This window comes from Enhydra lutris, unplaced genomic scaffold (genome assembly GCF_002288905.1).
Source record: "Enhydra lutris kenyoni isolate GAN:26980312 unplaced genomic scaffold, ASM228890v2 scaffoldscaffold23, whole genome shotgun sequence".
Classification (NCBI taxonomy): Eukaryota; Metazoa; Chordata; class Mammalia; order Carnivora; family Mustelidae; genus Enhydra; species Enhydra lutris.
Genome location: NW_019154107.1, coordinates 5257054 through 5279784, shown reverse-complemented (window position 1 = coordinate 5279784; position 22731 = coordinate 5257054). Strand labels below are relative to the sequence as shown.

General features: G+C 45.2%; 1 protein-coding gene across 1 annotated transcript in view; it reads right to left on the bottom strand.

Moving 5' to 3' along the window:
• Positions 1 to 22731, bottom strand: part of LOC111150555 (patched domain-containing protein 1) — a 51528-nt gene that overhangs the window by 12721 nt on the left and 16076 nt on the right. The window contains exon 2 of the mRNA XM_022508045.1: positions 506 to 1166. Within this exon, the coding sequence (XP_022363753.1) occupies positions 506 to 1166 (661 nt within the window). The remainder of the gene's footprint in view (positions 1 to 505; positions 1167 to 22731) is intronic.

Below are 22731 nucleotides of genomic sequence, written 5' to 3'. Positions count from 1 at the left end.
GGATCTCTCTGAGGTGTGTTCTGTTAAGTCTCCTGAAGGTCCCCTGGGGGATTGAGCCACTGGAGCCTAAAGCAGTAAGTGGCCCATGAACATAGCCCGAGTTGTCTTCCTTCCCTGACTTGTGTTCTCACTCCGACGCTGAGGCTTTCTGGGCTCACCTCCCAAATTAACGACTTCTATCTAAATCCTTGTGTCAGGGTCTGCTTCTGGGGAAGCCCCACCGAAGACACTGTGGCACCAGAGAAGATTCATATCATCTAATTGCCACACCGCTACTTACTGGAGAACCAGGGCTGGGACCCATGGCTTGGGACTCCTGGCACATTTACCCAATAAGGTTGCCCCTTGCCAATGGCCAAGACATTACAGAATTGGTCCCAGGACTTTGGGCAAAAGGAAGACACGATAAACAAAACAGAGTCGTTAGGTGGCTACTCTTTGCCATTTAGGAACCCAGTCACCACCAGCAGCAGGAGGAAATAAAAAAATGAAGGGCGGTAATTACCTAGCATGACGAAAGGGACTCCCAGGAAGGTGGAATTGTATTTCCCACCGGTAAGATTGATGATACCGGCCGCGGTGAGCGTGGCCAGGGTTATGGTCACCAGCCCGAGCAGACCCAGCCAGGGCTTGCTGCGGACGCAGTCCTGCATGGAGCAGCACAGGATGGCCATGGTGACCACCAGGATCAGGCTGGTGACCAGGTAACGTTCTGATACACGGCTGGTCTTCTGGAAATCTTCCCTCAGTGAGGAGGACGTGTAAGGGTACATTTTGACTTTGCTGTTGGATTTCTGGAACAGTCGGACAGTGTCACAGAAACTGGACTCCCACCTCTCAGCCACCATGTCGTTGAGACTGTTGATTGACTGCAGGTAGTAGGTGAGCTGGACGGCCTCTGCGGATTTTACCCGGTCCTTGCTGTGCACAGTGACGCCTCCAAGCTGGTGTCCATTGTACACTGCCCTCCCGTCCTTTAAGTGAGTGATCGGGTATGTGATAGCAAAATTGGTCCGGTTGGTGGCCCGAGCGTTCTTTAGCTCCTCCAGGACATGCACTATGTCATCCACGATGCAAGTCTTATCATTATTCAGGATACATATGTGGGCGAACGTGTAATTAAAACCAGGCCTCGGGACCTGGATCCTGGTCACAGCCGCATGCAACTATGGGAGAAAAAAATGAAAGTCAGTTTATTACCAAAAATAAGACCTTGTTGCATGACCTTAGCTCTGTGGATTCAAATATGTCCATTTGGGGTGGCGGAGTCACTTGTGTCATCTTCAAGCTGAACAGTTCAAATGAAATGTTATAAACTTACAATAGAAACAGGTAGCAAGGATGCAAAACCAGCATCAGCACAACCCAGGAACTTGTCAGAGGTGAAAACTGTCTGGTTCCACCTCCGACCCAGTAAATCAGAAATCTCTGGGGTAGGGCCCAGGAATCTAGGTTTTCGCAAGCTCTCCAGAGGATTCTGGTAAAGGTACAGTTTGAGAAGCACTGGCGTAAAGCACCAGCATTATTTCCACGTGTTCTCTTCTTTATTTGTGACTCAGTTGGTCTGTAAGTGTCTGAAAATCTCACTTAACGACCACCGTCTTGAAGATGTAATGTACCAAGTGAACTAAGGCACAACTTCACGTGGAGGCCGATCCCTTGCTGCTGATCTCTAGCCCCTAAATGACTTCCCCATCCAATTCAGTCACTTGGTGCCATAAAAGACAAGAGGCTCACCTTGAGGGACCTCATATTCTCCGGCTTTCCTCATCTGCTTATATGGAAGGGGAGACAGAACTGCAAGAGTCTGGGGGGGGATATACGGTGGTCATGCTAAGGAAGCACAGTGGGATTTGTTCTGCACACCTCACCTCAAGTCACATTTGCCATGTCCAAGCTCTATACACCTGTGATCAAAGTGGACACTGGGAACACAAGCTCTCATTTAAAAAAAAAATTCCTTATTTTTAAATTAACATATTATGTATTATTTGCTTCAGGGATACAGGTCTGTGATTCATCAGTCTTACACAATTCACAACACTCACCATAGCGCATACCCTCCCCAGTGTCCATCACCCAACCACTCCATCCCTCCCACCCCCTCCCCTCTAGCAACCCTCAGTTTATTTCCTGAGATTAAGAGTCTCTTATGGTGGGGCGCCTGGGTGGCTCAGTGGGTTAAAGCCTTTGCCTTTGGCTCAGGTCATGATCCCAGGGTTCTGGGATCGGGCCCCACATCAGGCTCTCTGCTTGCAGGGAGTCTGCTTCCTCCTCTCTCTCCCTGCCTGCCTCTCTGCCTACTTGTGATCTCTGTCAAATAAATAAATAAAATATTAAAAAAAAGAGTCTCTTATGGTTTGTCTCCCTACTGATCCCATCTTGTTTCATTTTTTCCTTCCCTGCCCCCCACAACCCCCTGCCCTGCCTCTCAAATCCCTCATATCTGAGAGATCATATGATAATTGTCTTTCTCTGATTCACTTATTTCGCTCAGCTTAATACCCTCTAGTTCCATCCACGTCATTGCAAATGGCAAGATTTCATTTTTTGATGGCTGCATAGTATTCCATTGTATATATATACCACATCTTCTTTATACATTCATCTGTTGATGGACATCTAGGTTCTTTCCATAGTTTGGCTATTGTGGACACTACTGCTATAAACATTTGGGTGCACGTGTTCTTTGGATCACTACATTTGTATTACAAGCCCTCATTTAACAGCTCCTACTATATGCCAGGCACAGTTCTAGGCCTTTTACGCAGATTAGCCCATTTCACCCTTACAAGAGACTATGATGTAGGTACAAGTACTAGGCTCATTTTACAGATGAGGAAACTGAGATGGTTGCTAGCCCAAGGTCGCACACATAGTAAAAGAGAGAGCCAGGCAGCCTGGCTCCAGAACTTGTGCTCCTGGCCCACGACCTCAGACTTCTAGGTTAACAATGCCGGTAGTTGAATCAAAGTTCTTGCTAGCAACTAATGGTTGAATTGGTGCTTGCACTGCCCAAGTGCTAAGGTGGCCTAAAAAATCACGAGTGCTCAAGTTCAGATATGTAGGAGTATATGTATTCTACAGTCTAAGGTGAGAAAATTAGGCCTTTTCTCTGTAAAATGAGCCCAGTCGGCAACACAAGGCCAGTGGTAGACATGTAATTGAGTGTTAAGTAATGAGTGTGCCTGTGCCTTGCACTGAGTGGGATCTTGCAGGAGCAGAGATAGTCACTCTGTATCTAATGAACAAAAAAAAAACATTTCATATGTAAAGGGAATAAACTTTAACACCCAGTTGCCACACCGTGACTATGCCATTGGAAGTCATAACCTTCTGAGAGTCTCCATGACCCTGATATATTTTCTCTTAAATCTGCCCAGATGGATTATTTGTGAAGATATTTTGCTGTGCTTGTGCCAGGGTGAGTGGGATATTTATTATGCTTTTTGAAAATGTCGGAGGGGTACCAGCTGTCAAAGTCCTTTAGTTAGCACAGAGAAAGAGTTGTTAAACCTAATTCTCAGTGTGCCCTCCCCCACATCTCCTCATGGGCACCAACCCTTCGGTTCAGGAAACACGTCACCATATTATGTTTGGCTGAAATAATTCTGAGTTCTTTCCCTCACACACACACACACACACACACACACACACGATCTCCCAGAGATACCTAAGATATTATTTTCACAAAACTCTTACCATCTGCTAAATTTTTGCTTTGGTGTTTTGGAATTAATGATGAGCAAAATGTCTTCAGTGATTTTTAAACTTTGAATGTGTCTTCTTATCCATTCTTCTCTAAGTATGGCCCACTGAATTTTGATTACAAGAACTTCTAACTAAAAAAAAAAAAAAAATCCCAAATACAAAGTTACTTTAGGGGAGAGAAGAACCAAGGGGAATTTAAAGTCAAGAGGGTTTTGATAAGTGTTGAAGAAAGACTTTGGGGAAAGATTCAGAATAGGCTAGAAAAGGAGTGGTATTGAAAGCATGCCTATGTGTAAAATTTAGTGCTTTGTTTGTTCCTACGAACAGTCTCATAAATCTCCCTTAGAGTGATTACTAAATATGTCAAGAGGAAAAGATTGCCAAATAAGATGGTGTTAAGCCACAGGGCTGGACCCAGTTATAGCAAGGGGGATATTTTCCATCTATTCTCTAAGGCGACCGTGCCCTGCTGGGTGGGGAGTTAGAAACTATTTAGTGACCTGCCAACTCGGCAGATCTGCTGCTCCAATCCCTGGGACCACAGACTGAAGAAAGCAGACACTCTTAACTCCTATACCACCAGATCGTAGGAGGGAGACTTGGGAAAGGAGACCTTAATGAAGTTTTTGAGAAGGAACGTTTCTGAATTCTCAGCACCAGAGCTGCCGTGAGATGTAACTGCTTTGAATTTCCAATGGAGAGGTGGGTAGAGTATGTGTCACTCTTGCTTCTGAGTGGCAGGGAGCTGCTGAATGACAAAGCAGCCAGAGAGGGGGTGTTGGCTGAGGCCACCCACCTGGCAGGAGGCGTCTGTGGGATTCTACTGTGAGATAAGAGGTGAGAAGATAATAGGAGGGATGGAGAAGAACCAAAACTCCTCAGTTCTGATCTCTGGCTCTTATGACCGCGTATCAAGCATACACATGTGTGTGTGCTTGGCCATGTGCGTAGCTGTCGGCAGGCACATTGCACATGCTACCTGGGTAGCACCCTGTTAGGGTTCTAGAATGCCCTGATTTACTTTCCTAAGGGAGCCCCACTGAGGACAGCATACACATTAATAGGTGTCCTTAGATATAGTCCCAGGGCAAAAAGGAAGCCAGAGATGGAAGCTATGCTCTTTTTTGCCCCCTGTATACTTACTTTAAATTTCTGCACTGGGAAAGGAAGGTGAAAATTACAGGTTAGTTTCTAGTGACTTTATCTTTGCCTTTAAATTAATGTTTTCTCTTGGGGCCAGAAAGGGGAAAGTGAGCCAGGAAAACCTTAGGTGACTAAGGTGACTAAGACACCTCCGTCCATGAAATGGACAACCTCCAACCATGCAAGATTATTATTTAGTTCCGTAGGAGAACCTCAGGGGGGAAAAAACCCAAAAAACAAGGGAAAGTGACACAAAGTAATAGTCCTGACCTTAATAGAGTCTGAATCTGTCATGTGGATCAACACATAATCCATGTTTCCGTAACTATGTATAGATTCTAGATTATTCACTCAACACACATTCAATAAATACTCATCAAATCTGCCATGTTGCCAATAATAGGATAATTTCCCTGAATTTAATGTGCTCATGCTCACACATGGAAAATCACTGAAGAGATTCAACCTTTGAAACAAAGGGAATATTCTAACAGTAGACAAGGCCAAACACTTTGTGCTAGTAAAGCCCAATCCAATGTCAATCCTGATCACAATATTTTCTATTCTGTATTTGCTGCCAAAGAGGCCAGAACTGAATGTTAGATTGAGATTCATTCCCAGACTCTGACCATACCATTTCAATTGTTAGCTTCTTTGCTCTCATCACCCCTCAGGTTAAGAATGATAACAGTAATTGTAACTAGTCTGCTAAGTACTTTCTTTACAGTTTTTAAAAATTTATTCAATATAAGACTCAATGGGAATGATTAAATGATTATCCTCATTTTATAGCTGGAACAGCTGAGGCCTCAAGGATGTCAATAGGTCACCTACGCTGACCCAGTGAGTCAAGGGCAGAGGTAGGATCTTGGGGGCAGTGAGATGCGTGGCCATACCCCAGCACAACTTTGAATGAGGGCTAAGAGGATTTGGGGAGGGGTGAAGCGCTGTGAGCTCACCCGGTTCACGTGACTGGCCATGGCGGTGACTGAGCTGTGGGATGGCCATGCTTGAGGATCTGGAGCCTATTAAGAGAGACCAGACATAATCCTAACAGCCAAACCTCATCTGTAGATGGCAGCATTACGTGGCAATATTAACAGGTAGTGAAGGGGATGGGCTTGGAGATGACTGCCTTTTCTTATTTTCCTTCCAGACTCTGTAGCTGCCAAATAAAACTTTTCACAGACAGGCTTACCAAGAAGAAAGGCTGTGGGACAGAGTGGAATCCAGTAATAAGAAGTTTTGGCTTCAAGTCTGGCTTCCGCTGCTTCCGTGGGAGTGCCAGAGACCCTAGGAATGTCATTCCTTCAGGTCTCAGATTTATCAGTAAAAAACAGGAGGCTGGTTTAGCTAATCTTTATGGACAGACCCTTTTGGTTCCAACACGACATAATTCTAGGATGAGTGACATCCACATACTATACAATCGGATGTAGGTGAGAGAAAGTTAACTTCATAAATACCAATTTGAGATTTATTGTAGCTGCTTGAAGTATGCTTTTTCAACACACCAAAGTTCTTTTTAGGTCAATGACAGATCTCATAGTAGATGAAACCCAGAAAAAAAACCACAGGGTAGGGAAAATAGGTTTACTGGGGAAAAAAAAAAAAAAAAGGCAAAACAAGACTCCCTTCTCTGAGTGATTTCCCGTTCTGGGGAGGCACTGGCTCTTCTAATCCCCTTCTGCCAGAGCCTGGGACAAAGCCAGTGTGGGCTGCCGGTCACGACAGGCCAGAGTCTAATTTCCTCTCTGCCTCTCCTTGGCACACTGAGATCTTCCTCAGAAGACAGCAGGGGCACCTTGTAGAGAGTACAGAAGGGATCTGGGAGGAAGGAAGTGTCTGGTCCTGAGTGGTGATTAACATAGGAAAAATACCTGCGGGTTCACAGGATCTTCTACAATACCTTTCAGTTCCTCTCTGTATTTGTTTTTTATTGAGAAGGGGGAGGATCAAGGCCAGAAAGCCACTCTGCTAGGCAGGGCAATTAACGGGCTCTAGGAGATGCGTCAAGCGGTTCCCAGCATCCTTGCCTGTGAGGAGAGACTGGCAGGTGGTGAGGGTCCCCAGCTCCCTAGGGGGAGTCAGTCTGATGGTCCACCTTTATCAGTCGTCTTCCTTTCCTTGCCTCACCTTCCTACCCCCTCCTTCTGAGGGTTACAAATGAGCTGTGCTCATTAAAACAATTTTTTAAAAGATTTTATTTTTAAGTAATCTCTACACCTAACTTGGAGCTTGAACTTAGAACCCGGAGATCAAGAGTCGCCTTCTCTGCCAGCTGAGCCAGCCAGCCGGGCACCCCCATTAAAACACTTTAAAAAGGGAGGTCATTAGCTTTTCTAACTTATCTCATTTGCCTCCAAGTACTTACCTTCAAAGTGACACTAAATCAAAATTGCTTTAAAAATGCTTTCAAGGAATATCTGCTTTTCACCCCCAAATGAAATCTTTCCTTCGTTAAATCCCTCCAAGTTCCATGTCTTAATCTGGGTGTATATTCTGCAACTGTAAGTGGGTAGGAACTGATGGCAAGGGATCCTCACCCAGGACACGAGAAAGCACCTCAAAGTGGATGGACTTGGTCTCAGCAGTTCATCAATTACGCTAGCTCCCTCGGTGTTATGTTCTGTCTTTGCATGATCTCACCCTCACCCACTCTCTTTCCTCTTCTTTTAATAGATACGCATTACATCAGAACACCAGAAGTCGCAAGTTGGGGATTGTTACCGTGATTCATTTGTAGTGCAGCCAAAAGCAAGTTAGTCATCCCTTAATAAGTGAACAGAAATATCATTCTGCCTTTGAAACATTTCATGTTTGGAGGACACCAGATTTAAGCTGTAGATGTAGCCAAACAAGTGACTATCTGTCTACACGCTTCTTCTATGCATGTGTGCCCGCTGTTGGCCTGGCCTGCTCTAGTGTCAAAAGACAAATGGGTACCTCTGTGGATACTATCATGCCAGTGGAACTCTGGGAGAGTGGGATGTGTCTGTTGTTGTTCTTCTTCTAACGCAGGGGGTAAACACTCTTGTTGCTGGTGTTGACACCAAAGCAGCCAAGAGAGCCCCACATTGTAATTGTCCACACAGGCTGTTTGTCTTTGCAGCCTTGGCTGAAAAAGCAATGCAGCTTTTGATCTGCAGCAAATAAATCTGAGATTTTAGAAACAAAAAACAGTAATGATGAAGGAAAAGACAAGTATAATATCTCCTTGCAGCTTTGGCCCAATTCCATGTTGGTCTGGAGGAGAAAGACAGTGTGGTGACGCAGAGGTCTGGTACCCTCTATTTCCAGAGTCTGGGGGAAATTTTTAGGCGGTCTTAATTTAAAAAATTCCTTGGTATCATGCAGACCCCTGGAAATGTGTTGTGTTAAACTTTCTGATTAGAGTGGTTATCTTTTAATCCCAATGTCCTCACTTGACTTTCACGGTCAGGATTAAGCTCTGGTAGAGCAAATTTGTGTGTCATGAGTTTTGGTGAATATCTCTAAGAGGACAGGATGCTCTCAGAAATGGGAGAACGTTAAAGGTGATTGGCCAAGAGATAAAGAGAAGTCCCAAAGAGCCACATGCCTGGGGAATATGTAACAGCAGTGTTAAGATTTGGTCAGGAGAGCACAAGTAACTCTTCAAGGGACAGGAAAAACAGAGTACCAAGGATATCCAGGTCTGGAAAATGACCATGAACCTGAGTGGGAAGAGCCCTGGATCAGGAGTTGGAAGACGTGAATTTAAATCCTGGTTTTATGTCTTGCTGATCACATGAGTTAGAAAGAAATTTTTAAAAAATGAGCCTTCAAGAACATACATCATGCCATTTCCCTGCTCTAAATCCTCCAGTGGTCCCTCCCGGCAGTGAGAGCCAATAACTAAGTCCTGACTGTAGCCAACAAGATGGTACGCTGTCTTTGCTGACATCTTGGGACTCACGTGTCTTGCCATGTGCTAGTCACATGACCTGTCTCTCTCTTAATTCTGCCAGGACTGTCCTGTTTCCACACGGCCTCACTTCCTTCCCTTCCCTGCTCAGATGTAATTGGCTTCCCTAACCCCCCCCCCCCGCCATTTTAAAAACCAGTATGCCTCGTCATCACCATCATTTTTTCTCACAGTTTTTCACGGCACTAACTATGACATGATGTTGCATTACACATCTCTTTGTGTCCCTTTATTCTGCTGTCCCCACTGGAAGACGATTTAAACCACACCAGCATGTCTGCATATTGGGTCTACTTCTACATCTCCACTACCTAAAACAGTTCCTACCACAGGTGCTCAGTAGTTCTGGAGTGGATATGCATATAATAATCTTGTGAGTGACTGGATTTTAGTCTGTCATGGGCAAGAGGCAGGCCAAATGAAGTCATAGAGTGCATGCATTTTATAAACTCTAGAGGGCTCTGCAAAGGGGACTGCAGTGATTACGCAGCAGGGGAAGCCCGGGGTGGTATTTCTGCTGTTGAGCGTCTTACAGCTGTCCACATCTGACCTAGAACTGATTCCTGATCATCCTGCAGGCCCTGATGTTTCCTGGGTTTTGACAATATCTTGTGCATTCATGGGAAGGACATGGGTTATGAGGTCAGAATGCCACAGGTGCAAATCCTGCCTCTGTTGGTGCTACCTCTGGGACCATAGCAGACATGGCTGGGCCCTGCCCTTGTCTTCTCATGACTTCAGTGTACACTGGCCCGCCTTCTGGCCCGCCTTCCAGGCCGATGCGGGAATACTGGGGCAGTAACATACTGCCTTAGTCCTAAGTAGCCTGGAGTTCTGACTAAAAACAACTCGTGTATAAATACCCCAGCTCCCGATCCCCAAGGTGGGGTGACTCCGTGGCATGTGTTCCTCACTGGTTTGCAGAGTTTCCCAGCAGGATTAGGCTGCCATTGCCTAGAGGGTAACTAGCTTGACAAGGGCCTGATAACTGACTGCTTGCCTTCCCTGTTGTATGTTGCCATTCTCTGACTGGTGCTTTCTGGGATTGTCTTCCAGATAGATTCCTTGTATCGAGTCCTTGACTCTGGGTCAATTTTGGAGGAACCCAAACTCAGACAATGACTTTATGCATTTAATTCCATTTCATTATATGTAAAGTGGGGTCATAGGGTCATTAGGAGGATGAAGTGTGGGAAGATAGAAAAGGTGTCTGTGCTGGCATTTATTATTGGATTAAGCCATATGGAATTGCCGTTTGTGTAGGAAACAAAGTGGTTGTGTGTTGTGGCAATTTTATGTAATTCGCCTAATTGACCTTCAATGAGGGGCCGCTCTTCCCCGCCCTTTGGCCCCTCTTCCTTTCCAAGAGTCCTGAAGGAACCAGGGCTCCCCTCATTGGCACACTAGACAATCTTATTTAGATTCCAAGGTATAGTTTCATGGTACCAGGACACGCTTTTAGGAAGAAGACAGGAGTTCTGGGCTGGGAAAGGTCTCACACATCCACAAACAAGACTGCATGACGAGCCCCCACATGTAGCCAGAAGTCACACTTAGAGCAGTTTCGGCTTAAGAAAAAAAAAAGTGAAACACCATTTAACCTACATCCCTGAAATATTTGAACCTATAAATAATTAATAATGATGTTAAATCCACAAAATTATGAACAAATGTCTCTGTTGGATGAATTCTTTGGTGATTTTTTTCTCTTCCAATGATTTACTAAGTTTAACATGAGCACTGAGTTTGAGAACAGTGTAAGTTATGTTTTATAAAAGAAGACACAAGAAAAAAAGTTCCACCTGATGTCATGGTGATGGCACTCCTGAATGATGGACTACGAGCTTTCTGAGACTGATCACACGAGATAGTTCATCAACGAGTCTATTACCAGATACTGCATTTTTTCACTGCAAATAATATATATATATACATATATATATATATATATATGTATATATATATAGTTGTTGTTGTTATCAAGCTTTTCTAACAAAACTACTGCCCTTAAGAATCACAGGAGTGATTCTGCTGCCCTCCTTTTCTGGATCTGCAAAGAGGCCTTTTGGAGCCAACAGTCAAGGCTGTGATGGTGTCTGTGGTTCAGTTTCCCTGGGCCTTGACCCTTCTGGGAAGTGCTAACGTTGGTGGCCTAATTTGGGTTGGTGGACATAGTCTGCGTGGGCTCAAATGCTGGCCTGGGCACTTGGTAATTGTGTCATCCTGGACACTAAGCTGTAGCAGCTCTCTGTGCCTCCCTTTCCTCATCTGTGAAGTGGGCCCTACAGGGACCATGATAAGTGCCTGTCTAGTAGGATTGCTGGAGGATAAATGAGAAACTGAATGTGAACTGCTTGATATCATCCCTGACCCACGAGTGGCACCCTGTATAGGTTTGTTAGCAAAAACAAAATGCCCCATTTCTATCCTCTGTTTTGCCTTGTCGCCCCCCCCCACAATGTTTCTTTTTTCTTTAACTGAACAACTACCAACAACTGTTTCTCAGTTGTTCTTGAAAAGCATATTCAGTGGGATGTAAAGACGTATTTTTGCTCACATTGTCACTGAGAGACTAAGGCATAGATGCATGCAATACACAGATTTGAAGAGAACAGCTGGGTTGTATGTGTTTAAAAGCTGGCACTTCCAAATCCAGGATCTGCTCCAGCCTGACACCATCCCACCTTTTCCAGGTGAGCTGCCTACTTTGATCACCATGCCCATCAGATCAGGCAGGGGACTGTGGTAGGGGGAGTGGGGAAGGAGGAAACTAAAAGGTTTGAAGTGCCCACTACATGCTGGGTTTTATGCAGAGAATGCTGCATCTATTACCTCATTTAATCCTCGTGGCCGCTCAGGGAGGTAGATGGTACATCCACATTCACAGGTGGGGAAACTGAGCCACAAGGAGCTTAAATAACTTGCTCCTGGTCAAAGGTGTAGGATGTGGATCAGCCCAAATTTAAATCCTGGGCTTGGAACATTGTTCCCTCATGAGCGTTCCTTTGGCAGAGTAAAGACTTCACACCCTCATCTCTGTGCCTTGGCCATTTGGATAGCGATGAACCTGTGTTTGGATATTAGGCTTCGGCACAATCCAGCCACAGTGGGAGATGTTAAGCAGCAGTTATGAGTTGAAAGGGGTGCTGATGTAGCAAAGTCAAGGGGTCAGACAAGACAAAGCAGCCTAGCAGAAGCAGCGAGACTCAAGTACTGAACACTGAGGCCCAGCCAATGCCGGATATTTACAACAGAAACCTCAGGGAGAAGCCACAACCCCATTACCAATGACAGGCATGCACGACTGGCTGGAGATGAGGACAGATGTCTAAAGAGATGAGACTTTCATCAGTCCAAATAAGCATCCTCTCTGTCTTGCATGTTTCCTGTGTGACTGCCTGCCTCTTGCCCCGTACACACACAGAAGGAAAAAGAGAAAAAAGTACTTTACAGTACATACTAGTGGAAAGGGCTGGCAATTTGGGAATTTATTGTAAAACACTAGACTAAAGTTGGGGATAACTACAGGATGCGGTAATCACCCTTCCCCCAAGGCTGTTTAATACCAGCATATATATGTTCCATGAGAGCAGACTCTTTTTCACTCCATGCTGTGTCCCTGGCACAGAGGGGAAATCCAACAAAGATGTACTGACTGAACTTTCTGTGTTTGTTCCTTCTTGCTGATTTATATTTTCTCTGGTGACACTGAATGATACCTCATTTGTAGCCCAAAGGCTACTGTGCTACATGCGTATCATTTCCATCTTACATAAACAGATGACATTGAATTCAGTCCTGTTGCTTACACACTGCAGACAAATGGCTGATCTCATTAGATAAGTGGATATGGTTAGACTATAATCTAAAAAATATAAGAGCAGAGAAGCACTTTAGGTAAGAGATTAGGTACTGAAATAATTACGTATTATGCCTCATTCTAGAGTAGTTTGAATTTTTATTGTATAGCTGTTGGTTTTCTGTTTTTGGAGGGCATTCTTTTTAAATACAAAGTTTAGAGACTAATATAAAAACTCTCATGTACCTACATCTAATGTCATGTCTATTTGAAGATTCTGTACTGCCCCCCCCGAAGTTAATGCTTTCGGTGGGTAGGGTTATCATATAATTTATCATCCAGACTGAAACACTTTTAAGAGTGCAGGAGGGCACTGTTAATTTCACAGAAACACCAGGCATAGTGTGGGACCATCACAAGCAAAGCAGGATACTCTCCTTATCTATGAGTGTCTCAGAGGATGTGAGCACTGATGTGATGTCATCCACTGATGCCTCAGAGTGCGCAGAGATGGCCATCCTTTGGTTTGCAGATCCATCCCTGCTGATGGAACCTGAACTTTTACTACAGGTAACACTAACCTGTCACCAGTCTTCCAGGAAAGGAATCTGGGAAAACTACTTCTGCCTCTAACTACTTCCTAGCCTCCCACCATTGCAACTTCCTTCCATGGTGAGGCTCTGATGTTTTGCTGAATTCAGCTCTCATGTAGCCCATGCAGAGGTGGAGTGCATCTATAGCATCTTCAGAACATCCTGTCTACCTGCCCTAAGCACACCAGCCCTGCTGGAATTGACAGATGGCTTCCACTCGGTTGTCTCGGTGACATGGTTTCACCCAGCCAGGAGCGAAGATTGCTTTCATGTCCAAAGATGTCACTCTGGGTGATTCTGTCTTGCTTTAATGCTGGCAATGGCTCACAGATTGGCTGATTAAATTTTTCAAGGCTTGCACATGCGAAGTCTGTGCTAGGCAGCAGGTGGGAGGCCGGAGCATTTTTGTTTTGTTGGGAGAAAGTCTTTTCCATTTCATCACCAATTATAGCAACGAACCATTTACTCAACATGTATTAAGTGTCTACACTATGTTGGATATTAAATAAGCCCTAGGAAGATTAAGAACATCAAGACAGTTTTACCCTCAAGAAACTTAAGAATCTAGTGGAAGGACTCCAGGCAGAGTCTCAGAATTGGTTAGCATATACAAACCACAAAATGAAGTAAAATGTTGCGGTTCCATGATAGAAGCAGCTAAAGGGTGTGCAGGGGCTCTAGGGAGACCAGTATGTTGGCATGTGTGTGTACAAGTGCATGCGCACAGCATGTGTATAGCAGTGGGAGGGGCGCAGTGAAATACAAAGTTGGAGAGGAAATGGGGCCAGATGGGGGAAGATCTTCCCATTCACCTATTCAAGGAATATTTCTTAGTAGCTATTAGTAAATATTCTATCAAGCTGTGTGAACAAGACAGATAGGGCTCTGCCTTCGCAGAGCATTCAAACTCTGAGAGATACAGACACCAACAAGACATTTACAAGATTTGCGTGGAATTCTAAGACAGGAGAAGTGGGAAAGGGCATCTATGGCAACCTTGCTGGCACCACGGAAGACTTCTTGGAGGAACTGACTTATAAATTAGCACCTGAAGAATGAGGAGAAATTAACTACAGGCAGAAGCTCGGCATGGGGGTATGGTACCAGTAGTGACAGTTTGGGCAAAGTCTGAAAGGCACAAAATGGATGTCAGGGGAAACAGAAGTGGTTCAGGCTGGTGGGAGAACACAGGACAGCTGGAGGCAAACCAAGTCCAAATCACACAGGGCCTTGTCTGCTAAACTTGAGAGACAGATTTTGTCCTACAGGCAAACTGGGAGCCAATGAAGAGTTTCAAGCAGGGGATGAGACGATCAGAACTGTGGGCAGATTACTCTCTCTGCGGTGTGGTAGACAGCCAGTGGAAAAGCTGAAAAGCAGAGGCAGGGAGACGGAAAAAAAAAGGTCTGAACCACAGTGTACGTATTGGCATGAAGGAGGCAGAACACTGATGTCTCTACCTTTTTAGAGATCTGGACACCTTAGCCCAGGGAATAAGCCAGCATACTCAAATTTGATGACAGAATTTAGATCCATGATACTGATTCAACATTTGATTCCCATTTCCTAGGTTTGGGTATTAATGTGTCATCTGTCAACTGTGGATTTATTAATGTGCAGAGCCAGCTGATGTGTGGCCTTGTACTTTTCTGTATGTACACTTCTAAAATGCAGTCATAGACCACACAGGTTCAGAAGTTCTTGGCCAGTTGCTTCAAGTTCCTCTGGAGCAGATGCACTTGGCATCCTGCTCGTATCCTCTAGTGCTTACCTCTTGAGAGCACACCTGCCTGCCTGCAAATGCCAGCACCCATGCTTCTTTGTCAGAGAGCCCACTTTGCCATCTGCTCGGCAGACCAGAAGTTCTGGGGCATTAACACCCCCTGGGAACAGACTTCAACCAATGACAGATGGGAGTTGGCATGGAAATACCCAGTTTCCCTCCCTATGGGTGGGACGATTCATGGGTGAGTGTGTTTTAAATTGGTTCCCAGAGCTTCCGCAGTGGGGGTATGCTCCATTTACTTCCAGCCATGGCCTGCCTGATCACATACTCTTTTAGGTTCCTTCTCCTTTCTGTCTTGCTACCCTGTTTCACCCCCCCCCACCTTTTCTGGTTGCCCTTCACTTCCTGAAGACACTACCTTTACTTGATTTCTTGTTTCAAGGTCAGCTTCTTTGGGAACCCAAGCTAAGATAATGTCTAACAATGGTTAAAGCCTCTGGAATTAGAGTTTCCTACTGTTCTCCAAACACTAAAGCATTCTAAAACCAACTGCTAATTTCCTGTGTATTCAAATAGGGTTATGTCAAAAGAAACAGACTCTTAACTCTAGAGAACAAACTGATGGTTGCCAGAGGGGAGGTGGGTGGGCGGGCTGCGTGAGACAGGTGAGGTGGATGAAGGAGGGCACTGGTCCTGGTGAGCGCTGGGTGACGTTCGGAAGTGTTGAATTGCTATATTGTCCACCTGAAGTGAACAGTACACTGTATGCTAATAACTAACAGGAATTTAAATTAAAAAATAGAGCCCCCCACCCAAAAAACCTCTCAAAACCCAAATATGGTTATATCAAAATAAAACAACCCATGGAGAGTAAAGTTAGGATTTTTCGAGCTCCTCTTTGATGGTGGACACATTTTGGGGGATGATCCCAGTTGCCTACAGTAGGTACACAACAGTATTTCTCAGGTGGCTCTGAAAAGTTCATGAATGTAGATGCACTTCCCCCTCCTTTGGGATATAGTCCAGTCTTTTCATTCAAGTGTGAAGCCAATCACATGTTGGGTCCAGGGTATACTGATGACAAGAAGGCACCATAACTCCTCAAGAAGGGCTTAAGCCTGCATCCTGCCGAGAGCAGGGAAGTGTGAGATGACATGATCTCTCCTCTTTCTTCTTGCTGATGAGAAAAGAAGTAGGCATTGCTTTGACTTTTACTTTATTTGGGGGAAAAAAAAACCCACTCTGAGACACAGCAGGCTCTCTGCATCCTTCTGGGGTATGTCAGCAGGTAAGGTCCCAGGCTTCAGTGTTCTCTGTTGACGGCAAATGCTGGAATATTGCCCAAGTTGGATAAGAGTCCCTATCTTTACATTTCTGGATTTCTGCTGTGATGGCAGTCTCTGTGTGGGAGAGACAGCTGATGTGCTCACTGGATTCCTTCCCAGGCAGTGATGTGCCCGGGGAGTGCGTGCTGCTGGCGGCCGGCTTTTCACGCGTCGGCCCCGCTGTGGGACAGGTGCAGACAGGCTTCATGATGGCAGTGTGTCCCATGTCAGGAAAACTGGGCTGATGCGTCCAGGAAGATTCAGGCCCTCTTCTTTGTCGTTCCTCACCATGGCTAGATGCTTTGCACTGCTGGGCTGGTAGTCTAACTCTTCGACCTCATTCACAGGATCACTGAGTAGAATGTGTGTGTGTACACTCTTCATCACTGAGGTATAACAGAGTATACACATCGGAAGAGTACAGCTCAGTGAATTTTAGATGTGCATGCCTATGTAAGTATTACTCAGATCAGAACAGGACAGCTGCAGCTCCTTTCCCAGTCAATACTGTCACCCCTCCAGGGCACAATTGTTCTGAGTTCTAGGCACTTTGATTCGCTTTGCTCTTTCTGGAGCTTCTGATCTGTGCAGCCATCAGTGCTGTTTGCATCTGCCGCCTTTGACTCAACCCACAGCTCATGAGATTCATCCGTGTCGTGCTCGTCAGTAGTTTGTTACTTCTTTTTGCTGTCTGGTATTTCATTGCATGAAGGATACCAGAGGTCATTGTTCTTTCCTGTTCGAGGACCTTTTGCATTGTTTCCAGGTTGGGGTTTTTATAAATAAAAGAGCTGCAAACATTCTTGTGCACATCCTTTGGTGGACATGCACAGACTTTTTTTCAGGTATATACAGTGGCACGTTGCTACATGTTTAACAGTGAATTCTCTAATAAAAACAACTTTGAGGGCCCAATTTCAAGCTCCCTAGGGGAAGTGAATTAGGAAGAGAAATGCCAGGGGCACCTAGGTAGTTCAGTGGGTTGAGCCTCTGCCTTCAGCTCAGGTCATGGTCCCAGGGTCCTGGATCAAGCCCCACATCCAGCTCTCTGCTCAGTGGGGAGCCTGCTCCCCCCTCCCAGCCCACCCCGCTCTCTGCCTGCCTCTCTCCTTGCTTGTGATCTCTATCAAATAAAATAAATAAAATCTTTAAAAAAAAAAAAAAAAAGGAAGAGAAATGCCAGCTCAGCTCTCGGGAGCCAGTAGGGGGCGCCAGTCTCAGGCTAGCACAGGGTGGGTAGATAAACCCAGGAGTGGAATTCAGGGATCAGAGTAAGCCTGTATTTAAAGTTTTCCAAAGTGATTGTACCATTTTACATTCCCACCAGCAATGGGTGGAAGTCCTAGTTGTCCCATATGTTCAGCAGTGCTTTGTATATCAGCCTTTGAAATGTTTTCCGTTCTGGTGAGTGTGTGCTGGTATCTCATTTTGGTTTTGATTTGCGTTTCCATGATGCCTGAAGCGAAGTCCCTTTGCACAATCAATCACATGAGCCCCATGGCTGTCCTCTTTTTCAAAGGGCCTGTTCCAGCCTTTTGCCCCTTCAGAGAGCAGGTTGTTTTGTTTTTTCCTTGTTGATTTGTAGGAGAAGATCTAAATCAAGACAATTAAGACTGACTGGAAAGACTTCCAGAAAGAAGAGCTCCAGAGGCAGCCTGGTATGCTGGAAAGAACCTGACATTGGGGTCCTACAGACTTGTGTTCATAGCGAACTAAGTTAGTGACCACCTGATAACCCTGAGCAGAGTCCCCTTCTTGAGCCTGTTTCCTCATCATCAAAACGGCATTACTATCTAGAAGAGTTGGTGAGTTCTGAGTGAGACAGTGGAGAGAGAGCACCTGGCAGAAGAGCAGATCACGGGTTCTTAGTAAATGGTGGAACCTCTTCCTGCCTCAGTCAGAAAGAGCAGGTGGCACTTTCCCCCCTGGGTTGCTATTCATGAAACACGTGATAGTTTTCATTTAATGCCTGGAAATCCCATATTCTTCCTGCCTGACTAGTGGTATTCTTGTCATACAGCAACTGCCTATTTCTTGACGTGAGGGTTTCGTTCTTTGTGAGAAGCAGCACGTGTCTTTTGGCGGCGGGGGGTGGTGGCATGACGGCAAGGTTTGCTGTCACGACGTTCTGCCGTGCCTTATTTGACGTGCGGCAGGGAGGATCTGCAGTGCACCTTTCAGAGCCCCGTCCTCTATTTGAGGGAGGAGCAGCTGCAGCCCAGCAGCTGTAAGAAGTGGGCTGGGTTGGAAAGGGCTGCTGAGCGAGCAGTCAAGTCCCCGTCCCCAGCCCTCCCTTCCAGTTGTTAGGACTGGGAGGAGTGACGGGCCTGACTCACGCATTACCTCCTCCAGGAAGTCTGCCCTGGAAAAGCAGATGAGGTCCTCGCTGGTCCTCTGCATGGGGACACATCTGTCATCACTTCCCACATCATAAGGACATCTTCTTCCAGCTCTTTGAGCCTTATTCTTTGTTACGTCCCTCCTCCCTGCACCCTGCAGGCACACCGTACCCAAGGCAGAGACATTCTGGACAAGCCAACGAACTCTCTCGTTCAGTCACCTTGCCGTCACCGGCATGCATTAAACAGGTGCCATGTCTGTGTCCTGAAACCTGCTTAAATACTGTGACTGACTGGATTGACCAGAAGTACTAGCTAGTTCGCCAAGACTTGGTGGCCGGGGGTGGGGAGGAAGCAAAACAAAAAGGCAAACACACAAGGGGAAACGGAACAGGTTGGACAAGATGCCGGGGACAATGAGCATATGTCCTTGTATGTGGAATGGTAAAGATGCGGCAATTTACACAGAAAACTAAATAGCATAGCAATGCTTTTCCAGCCCAGCCCTCAGGGGAATACACGGGCAGATATTAATATATGCAGCTCCTGAAAGAACAAGACATTAGAGTTAGGAATAAAGAGCCTTTTAAACTCTCAGTCTATCATTTCCACTCTTTTCCCAAGCTTTGTAGCTTTATCAGAATCAATATAAACAAGCCTGCAGATTGCAAACTAGGTTTAGATTCATTTAAGAAATTGATGAGCTTACGTGTTACTCTGTTACCTTGTAAATAACAAAGCTAGTAGAAAGCTGAGATGGACTAGAAGGACAAAGAAGTATCCCTGTACCTTAACATTTTTTTCACATTAACCATTTAAAAAAATAGTTAAACTCTGCGATGTGCTTCTCTGCTTTTATAATGGTTATGAGCGGGTTCTGTAACTTCTCTTTTTAAGTTAAAAAATGGGCAAAAAAAAAAAAAGCCTTTAAAGGGGAAAACTGAAATGCTAAAGAGCAGACCATTTTGAAATGGAAGCATTTCACGGCGCTTTGCACACAACTTTATAAAGACAGCTCCCAATAGGCAGCAAGCAACTCTCAGTGGGGAAACCCCAGATTGTTATAATGAGCAGAGACTGGTGGCTTTGGCAGGTCACCCTGTAAAAGACAGTCCGTTAGCCATCGGCTGCTTCCCACTTGCGGCTCTGAAAGTTTGGTGCATGCTCCCAGAACACCTTCCATGCAGTCTGGGGGTTTAGTAGCCCAGAGTGCTGACTTCAGAGGTTCCGTCGGCCTGAGGCCCCCAAGAGAGCGGGACCAACACCACACTCCACACCTGTTGCAGAGTTTGGATGGATTCCAAAACACAGCCTCACAGGAGCAAAACCAACCCATCCAACAGGAAAGACTTGGGTGGAGGAAGATGGAAAGAGTATCTGGGTGGATTTAGGAAAGAGGTTGGGAGGGGCTTTCCAGAGTCTGCAGGGGGACCAGGAGCAGTAAAAAACAAGGAATTTCACCTCTTTCCCAAAGCATTTAGCCCAGCCTCCTGAAGATTTCTTTGTATAAGTGTTTCAAAATTTTGGGTTAACAGAAAGTTGTGTTTAATAAGCTAAGGTGATGTTTAGATGACACAATTGAACTAAAAATAGATTTGCTTTGGTAAGGCACGAGAAGAGAGCTAGATTGCAAGGATTATGGATTTATACATTTTAACTCCCAAGTTTTACAATTTTACTCAACATAAAACAAGTGGAAGAGGAAGGGCTACCTCCCTAATTTATCCTGGCTGTCTCTTTGCTGCCTCCTCCTCCTCCTCTGCTGGTTAGCGGCAGGACTGGATTGAAAACCTGTGAGGTTTACCCTGCACTTCCCGCCTCCTCAGCCGGAGCCAGCTGCTCTCAACCCTGCTCATTTGGACCACCTGTGGAACGCTACAAACTCAGCTGCCTGGGCCCAGCCTCACCCCTTGGAATCCGAATCTCTTGGCGAGGGCTCAGGCATCTGTATTGTAAAAAGCTTCCTGGGGGCCTATACACACATTGACAGTCTTTGAGTCACTCAACAAATCCTGTTGATTTCACCTCCTAAATCTCACAAATCCATCCTCTTGTGTTCCATTTCCTTTCCTCCTGATTTGGTTCTGGCCCTGATAATCTATCTGGACGACAGACACCGCTTCCTAACTCATTTTTTTTTTCTTTTAGTCAGTCCTCCAAACTGCCACCAGATTTATTTTTCCAAAACACAAATTCAAACCTGTCATCCCTCTGCTTTAAATCCTCCAATGGCTCCCTTCCGAATGAATGACGGAGCCTGTTTATTTCTTAGATGATGATGGAGAACAGCTGTTCCTTATCCCAGGCAGGTTTTCTCTTTGCTTAAAATGCTTTCTTCTTAACTTTTTATTTTAAAATAATTTAAGACTCACAAGAAGATGTCAGTATACATCAGAATTCCCATGTATCCATCACCCAGCTTCCCCCAATAATAACTTCTTATATAATGAAAGCACATGATCGAAACCATGAAACTGACTTTGCTACACTGCTATTAACTACGGGTCTTATTTGGATTTCTCCAGGTTTGTATGGGTGGGCTTGCACATTGAATGCGCTGACATTTTATCACATGAGCTAAATACAGCTTTAAAAGTATCTCTTTTTCTGTATAGCAGTGTTCTCAATGTGGTTGCACAGAAGTTCCCAGGGACCTTTAAAAAAGTACCCATGTCTGGCCCCACTCTAGACTATGCTTTAGTCCGGCATGTATCAGATTTTCATGTGTACACAAATCAACGGGATCCTGTAAAAATGCAGACCCTGATCTAGTAGGTCTGGGTGGAACCTGGGATTCTGCCATTCTCACACCGCACTGGGGATGCCGCTGCTGTTGTTGCCAATCTGGATGTGGAGGAGGCCACCCTGTTCCCAGACACATAGAATGAGAATCTATGGGAGTGAGACCGAGGCCTGGTATATGTGAATCCCTCCAGTGATTCTACCATGTAGTCAGGGCTGAGAACCACTTAGGTATGTGATGGAATTTGAAGACTCTGTCACCCTTGGAGGTCACAGCTCCAACCTCTGTTTGAACCATTCTAGGTCATGTCAGTCTCCTCTGATGAGTCATCCAAATACCAACCAACTTTTAGAGTTAAGAAATCCTTCTTTCAGGCATCTGGGTGGCTCGGTCGGTTAAGCATCTGCCTTCGGCTCAGGTCGTGATCTCAGGGTCCTGGGATGGAGTCTCACATTGGGCTCCCTGCTCTGCAGGGAGTCTGCTTCTCCCTCTGCTCCTCCTCCCACTCATTCTCTCAATCTCTCTCTCTCTCAAATAAATAAATAAAAATCTTAAAAAAAAAAGAAATACTTCTTTCTACATAACCTGCGTTGTTTTTCTAAAATTTAGAGCTATCCAATGTGAATTTTCTTAACTTGCCTTGCACTTCAGTTTCTTCTCTATACTTTTTGCCCATCTTGAGACAAAAGGGAAAGTAAAACTCTTGGTTTTCAAACCCAAATTCTGCTCAAAAGATGGCTTCCAATTTACTACCTGTTACTACCTCATTGCCTTGTCACCTGGCTTCCAAGCATCTAGATATTAGACAAATACTCACTTTCCTTAGCGCTTGACAAGCTGCATTTTCCACTACCGACCTTATTTTCTGTCTTGCAGAGAAAACCCAAGCCATCACTTAGATATTACCTTCAACTTGCTGACACCACATCCGTTTCTGTCCTCTCGTCCTGTGGAAATCAAGACCATGACCCTCCCTCTAAGATTTGTTTCTTCCACTGGATTCTGGCTTTCCTTTCCTCTTCCTAGTCTTGTTAATCTCCTCTAATACGTCCTCTGTTTCTACTAGTTCCTTCCTATGAGCTTTGAAATACACTCATGTCTCCCTCATGTTAAAAAAGAAAAAAGGCCTCAGTGACCCCACATCACTTCTAGCTTCTGCCACATCTCCCCTTCTGTAAGGAGCTCTTTACATTTTCTGTCTCCAGCTACACTTCAGAGAGTGATTCATGCTTGCTAACTTCATTTCCTCACCTCCCACTCACTTCTCAAACCACTCCAGACTAGACTCTATCCCAGCACTCAACCAAAACTCAACAATGACTTCTAAGCATGTACATCCAACGGCTACTTTTCAGTCCTCCCTTTCTTAACTCCTAGCAGATACTTACAGTTAAGGCAATAATATG